Here is a 7,077-nt window from a genome sequence, read left to right as displayed (position 1 = left end):
TCCTGTGATTGAGCTTTTATTCTTTCTTCTCTCTTTTTCCCATACAAGCTCAGTTTCTAACCCAAGTTCTGACATATCTTGTGAAATATCTCAGCTATTTAGGCTCAAATAGGAGGAATAGGGGGATAGCATGGAAACTGTTGTGTATGACTATCTGCCTTATTTTAATTTGTATTTTTAGGAACTCAGAGGGTAAATTTCCCTCCTGTCCATATGAAGAGCTCTGCAGAATGTAACAGAGCTGAAAACAATAAAAATCAAATCACAGAACAACAGTGATATGTGTTTGTACTCAAATACCTACTACAAGCTGGACAGACAAATCTGGGCTGCACTTTGCTTGGTGCCACAAAACATCACAAAAGGCAGTGCTTGCCTCAAACACCTAACAGCTCATAGAACATATGCTGAACTTCACTGCATGGCTAAAGAATGGCCCTCTACTCCTCAAGAATTATTATGCCACGTGTGGAATCCATCAGGGAATGATGGATGTGCTGTAGGGTGCATACAGACTAACTTAAAAACTCAACAGCAATCATTGTCAGTCTTGGTTGCATCTGGGGGGAATGGGTAGTCATGATGGCAGAGAGATCAATGCAATGGAGTTACCCTGGTTTCTCCTTCAGAAGCTCATAACCTGTATTGTCTGCAAGGAGCACTGGAGAGAAGCCTCACAGGATGAAACACCCATCAGACTATGCAACAGGGGAAAGAAGGGCCAGAGGGGAAGCGGAGGGAAGAGGTATTTGGAATAAGGAAACATGTCCTATCTAACAAAGTAATTTAATCAGACTGATTTTTCCAGAATCACTTGTGTCAGCTGAACTTACGATTTATCACAGTGGAGAATAATGCAAGAGAATTTCCACATTCAGCACCAAAAGTCTTCTTAACTAGTATTTTACTTTTCAACTATATTTTACTTCACCTGAAGCTGAAGGAGAGCAGCATGCACTCATACTGTGCAGTAATACACCACGAGGTGTCTAGCATGTCTACACAGTGAAATGAAACACCATACGGCAAGACTGGCACTAGACCCAGAGGTAATTTGGAGACAAAAAGTGGCAGTGACTGTACTTCTTGAGGCTCTTCCACTAGGAATTCTTACATCAGCATGAAGCTGAGGACCAGCTGGATGTACCTTTGTCCCATACTCCATGATGTGGAGCAGATACAGCATGAGATGCAGCACGAGAGTATCACTACCTGATTCAAACTATTTCTGTGCTCTGGTCTCTGGTGCTTCACAGTCATCTTACTTCTTTTAAGATCTCAATTTTCATTTGAACTGCTCACACACTGGGACCACTAAGGACCTTAGCAATTAGTCAGATACATTTTCTGTGGCTTGAGTATGAGCTGTAGTATATACCTGCACAACTCTAGGCTTCCACAGAATGTAGGACATGGGCCTGTACTCAGGCACACACTGCTCCAGCTAGATGTAGGCAACAGATTGGCATTGCTCTGCTGCCACAGTGCAGTTTCATGTGGTGAACAGTACTGGTGTGGCTCTGGCACAGTGATGTGAAGCCTCCAGAGCTTACACAGCCTATGGAGAACAGAGAGAGATGCTCTTCTCTAGTATAAGATGTACCAATGCGACACAACTCCTTATCTTCTGAGAAACCTTTGTGTTTAGGCTATGAAAAGAAACCTTGTGCTCTCAGCAGTGCAGGGAAGTGTCTCTTCAGGATAATCCCCCAAGATTCAGCCTAATCAGCTGTAGAATCAAGCAAGTCCTTGGTCTAACTGTCCACTAATGGACATAAATTGTCCCCAGTTTCATGAGAGAATACAAAGTCCTGAGCGGCGTCAAAGCCAGATCTTGTGTATGTGCTCATAAATACAAGCTTAGGAAGTGAATTTCAGATTAATGAATTATTGGTATTATTATTTTTGAGACAATGACCCTGGCCATTTTGATTGATACTGTGGTCACTGTTTGCTTTAAGTTAAAGAGCACCTTGAACTTCAGACATTCAAAGGCAATCCCTGTAACAGTCAGGTTTCACAGACAGAACTCCGATGTTGCAGGGTTGCTTACCTGAATCACTAGGTATCTCTGAGGGTCTCGAGCCATTCTAGAGAATTCAGCAGCCAGCTCCTTGAATTTTGGCCGACTATCAGCATCAATCATCCAGCCTGCGGACAGATGAAAGATGAGAAAGAAAACAGTTAACTGTCAAGAAATAATGCAGTTTAAAAATACACAAGTTTGAAGCCCTTGATAGCTGTGGTCTTAGAAAAGTTGCAATAAAGACCCTAGAAGAATGGAAAGTAAGAATTCTATGATGCATAAAATGGAAAGCAGCTGGTCTTGGCCAAGGAAGACTATATTGTTCCTTACTGCATGGATTTTTCTTAATTTGCTGAGCTCCTGTTCCCCAGCCCCAAAAACAGAGTCAGCAACAATGCCTTGCAAATATCTCTATGTTGCCCATTTAGATGTCAGCACTGACTGTCTTTTATTAAGGATGTGTCCAACCTCTAATACAATGAATCTGATCTCATCCCAGTCTAGAGGGTTTATTACAAAGTTACTACTAAACAGAATTTTACCTTGACTGATGTACTGTCCCACAATGACTCAGATTAAAAAGACTTGTTCAACAGATCTACAGGATGACTGACCTCACATCAGCCTTTCAGGCAATTCTGCATTCACCTGTCTGCATCATTAGCACAGACCTCACACAAGGCATTGGATGCTATTTTAGTGGAGTAAGAGTGATTCCTTTGTCCTTTATTCTCCAAGAAACATTCATTAGGAACAATTCCCAATCCCCACTAATACTTTCTGCAAAACAAGCAGGTAGTATAAGAAGTCACCAACAGCAACTAGTTTCTCTCAGTGTCAGCTTTTTCTAATGGAAGATCCTATCAGCAGCATCCCAAGAACACGTTCTCATTTTCCAGGGAGGCTAATGGAAGAGGCCTTATCTCCTAAGTGTCATTTAACTGAAGGAGTGACCAAGGCAGGAAAAACAAAGTCACTTAAACTTGCAAATAATTTCACACAAACATAGAGCTAAGTCTGTGTGTCTAGCTGTAACCTTCTATCTTCCAGAATATCATATCTCCGAGGACTTCCTTTTGTCCACTGAGATTCACCCCATACTCAATAGAAATCCTACCAGATGGGACATTTTTGCATTCAATCAACACAAACCTCTTGGACAGTTCAGATAATTTCCAGACCTGCATGCACAGCACAGCTGTTTTCAGAAGATACTCTATTTACCTCTTCTAGTTTTATTTGCTGGTTTTTAGTGCTTTTGTGTACAAAGCAAAAGGGAAAGGAGTATATAAGATGGATGACATGTCAGTATGTTAATCTCACTTAAATTAAGCCAGAAACATCAGAGAGCTGTTTCTAATTCTTTTTAAATTAGAAGCATAACCTTGGAGGATACTGTCACTAGTGGGGGAATCTTGGAGATAAAAGAGCAGGAAGAAACCATGTGCAGACTGCTTTTCTTTTTTGCTAAACTAAAAATATTCATAAAGTTTTTTACTGGACTAAGAATGCTAAAAAATAATCCTCTCTGCAGCATTTTTCTATTAATTTTGCTTTTTATTATTACTATTGCAATCATTATTCTTGTTACTAGCAAAACATTCAGAATTTCTTTCCTCAGTATTTGGAACCAGCATTTCCCTTCACAGTCTTCACTGGCTGGGTATCCATGTACCATAATTACGTTTAATACTATCTTTTTTAACATCAAAATCAATTGTCATGGAAATGACAAGGGTTTACAATAACAATCATACAATTTTGACTTCACAGCAAGAATATGAGATACCATCTGACAGTAATAAGAAGCTGAGCTAACTCGGCCCTTCATGGCTAAATTCATATCTTCTGCAATTGCAAACGCTGTGCATACAGTATGTAAATGGAATTTACAGTGTCTTGGGAAGCTTTTGTTTTGAAGCAGCCTGTGCTATTCCCCAGCACGGCCACAGACTACAGATGCAAATGCTCTAAACCAATGTCCCTCTTGCACTGAGCATGACAATTACAAAGGTGATAAGAAGGTTGAAGCATCTTCCCTATGAAGACAGGCTGAGGAAGTTGGGGCTGTTCAGCCTGGAGAAGAGAAGGTTACGTGGAGACCTCATAGCAGCCTTCCAATATCTGAAGGGGCTACAAGGAAACTGGGGAGGGACTCTTTGTTAGGAGCTGCAATGATAGGACAAGGGGTAATGGGCTCAAATTGAAGGACAGGAAATTTAGGCTAGATATTAGGGAAACGTTTTTTTCCTGTGAGAGTGGTGAGACACTGGTACAGGTTTCCCAGGGAGGCTGTGGCTGCCCCAACCCTGGCAGTGTTCAAGTCCAGGTTGGATGAAGTCTTGAGCAACCTGCTCTGGTGGGAGGTGTCCCTGCCCAGGACAGGGAGGGGGTTGTGGCTAGATGATCTGAAAGGTCCATTCAAACCCCTAAAATTCTATAACTACTTACACTTCACCATCACCATATAAACATCAATAGTGCAGATTGGAGGCTGAGGCAACCGCTCTCCCTTCTCCAGGAGGTCAGGGATCTCTCGAGTTGGGATTCCATCGTACGGCTTCCCACCAAAGGTCATAAGCTCCCAGATAGTGACTCCTAGACAGAAGAAAAGAGTGTCAATATTTGAGGTCGTGCTACTCAGACTCCCTCACAATTTCATACAGCACAGTATTCTGGCCTAGTTCTGGACTGCAATCTCTTCTTCTTTACCAGTGCCTGTAAAAACACTGAAGTTTGGTCTGGGGGGAGAGGGAGGGTTGAGTGATCAGATACGTGGTGCCTAATTGCCAGCTGGGCTTAAACCATGACAGTCTGCCACTTTAAAAACTCAAAAAAATGGTGAAACAGCACTTTGTGTTAATCTTCAAAAGTAACTTCCCTCATTTTTATTGGTGTAAGAAGCAGCATAATAGATCTGAGGCACAAGAGAAAGGCCTGAGACAAATGAATGGTGGTAAAGTAAATGGATGCAATAACAACAGAATGCATCATGCTCTTTAATCATATCAAAATGGGAAATGAATGGCTGATGTACTCTATTATTTTATGGGGGAAAAGCTCAGATGTTCCCTAACTTAGAGCATCAATTTCCCACAAAGGTACAGCACTGAGTAACATTATGTCATTGTCTTTGCCTTGTAAGTCATTCACAGCCACTTGCATTATTTTTTCCTTAAATCACCTTATGGATTTGAGTTTATGATAGTGCTGTGCTGCAAACCCAAGATTCACTTCATGAAAAGCCATAGGATTTGTTTTGGCTTTGGAGCTAGAAATAAAGATCATATATCATAAATAACAGAATTGGTCCCCAAACAAAATCTTAAATATTGAAAATGCTGCTCTCACATCAGTTTCTGCAACTTTTATTTGTATTGCAAAGTTCATTTTAAACATGCCTCCAGGTCAGTACCATATTTTGCCAGCTGTCATGCTAATGTGAAAGGCGATGGGCAAAATTACCATATGAATAAAACACACATTTGTTTCATCTTCATTCACCTCTTTGTTGATATTCAATAACTGTAACTTGTCAATTGTTTATGGTCTTGTCCTTTCTGATTATAGATGTTCTGGGCTTTCTGCATTTAAAATGAATTTCATAAATGAAGGCATATGTTTTCCTAAGTGATACGGGATATACAGAATTTGAAGAGAGAGAGCAACTTTACAAGACCAGTTTAACTCTTTCAGGTTTTTCTCAGCTGACAGGAAGAGGGCAGCTAACCAGGCACAGCAAACAGTGTCTTTTGCTGCTACCCACAGGTAAAAATGAGTAATGAATAGAATTGTACACCCTTCTGGTTCAAAAAGATATGGCAACAGGAAATGCAAATAGGACTAGATGGCTCTAGATACTGCTGAAAATTTCCATTTACAAAGCTATACATGATCTTATTAGTAAGAGCTATACTAGATAAACAGGCAGACAGCTCAGCAGATGTGGCACAACAGCTAGTCTGGATAACAATTAGCCACACTAAATGAACATCTCATTTCTCAAATATGACTTTTCCTCTTTATGTGTGTAGCTCAACAATTCCCAAGTTATCTGTGAAATTAAATGGATGCTTGATCTAGTTAGTTTGGAGAGCTTGTCTCTTCCTTTTCTTTCCCTTGCCATATTTGCTCCATATTATGACAAATTCCCTTTTATCTGACTGTAGGTACAGAAATTCCCATAAGCCTGAAAATGTTTTTTGACATTCATGGCTTTTAGAGTTGAGATTTTCAAAGACTGCTGAAAATTATGACCTGCAGCTGTATTTTTATGAATCTGTGGCTAAGCTGAAAGAGGCCTTCTTCTTCTGTCGTAATAATCAGCCAAACTGCTACCAGGCCAGACCTTACAGCAGTCATCCCAGCAGGGGGGAACATGATAATACATTTTAGTGAGCAGGGAAGGAACACAGGAGACAGTAACAATTGCTGCTTAGAGTTACCCATTTTAAGAAAGAACAAAAAAAAGCAAACCTCACTGGAATGAACTCCTTTAAGAAAAGAGGATACAGTGAGGCTGGTGAAGGGACTTGAGCACAAGTGCTATGAGGAGTGGCTGAGGGAGCTGGGGGTGTTCAGCCTGGAGAAGAGGAGGCTCAGGGGTGACCTGATCATCCTCTGCAACTACCTGAAAGGAGGTTGGAGTCAGGTGGGGGTTGGTCTCTTCTCCCAGGCAGCTAGCAGTAGGACAAGGGGCACAGACTCAAGCTATGCCAGGGGAGGTTTAGGTTAGATATTAGGAAGAGGTTTTTTTATGGAGAGAGTAATCAGGCATTGGAATGGGCTGCCCAAGTTGGTGGTGGATTCACCATCCCTGGAAATTTTCAAGATGAGACTGGATGTGGCACTTCGTACCATGGTCTAGTAACCACAGTAGGGTTGGACTCGATGATCTTGGAGGTCTTTTCCAACCCAGTCGATTCTATGATTCTAGGACTTGGTTTAATGCCTTGAAAGACACGAATTTTTAAACTAATCAGATTAAGATTTACCATAGCTCCAAACATCACTCTGGTGGGTAAATTTCCTGTAGTGTATGCACTCCAGAG

General features: G+C 41.1%; 1 protein-coding gene across 1 annotated transcript in view; it reads right to left on the bottom strand.

Annotated features, from left to right (window-relative positions):
- The window catches only part of LOC103798856 (receptor tyrosine-protein kinase erbB-4-like), a gene marked incomplete at its 5' end in the record, with an annotated part of 29,398 nt that overhangs the window by 19,463 nt on the left and 2,858 nt on the right, over window positions 1–7,077 (bottom strand). Inside the window, 3 exons of the mRNA XM_009071137.1 lie at window positions 2,054–2,151; window positions 4,478–4,624; window positions 7,021–7,069. Coding sequence (XP_009069385.1) covers window positions 2,054–2,151; window positions 4,478–4,624; window positions 7,021–7,069 — 294 coding nt within the window. The remainder of the gene's footprint in view (window positions 1–2,053; window positions 2,152–4,477; window positions 4,625–7,020; window positions 7,070–7,077) is intronic.

Source organism: Acanthisitta chloris, unplaced genomic scaffold (assembly GCF_000695815.1).
Source record: "Acanthisitta chloris isolate BGI_N310 unplaced genomic scaffold, ASM69581v1 scaffold35373, whole genome shotgun sequence".
NCBI lineage: Eukaryota > Metazoa > Chordata > Aves > Passeriformes > Acanthisittidae > Acanthisitta > Acanthisitta chloris.
This window is presented reverse-complemented; position numbering and strand designations above follow the sequence as displayed.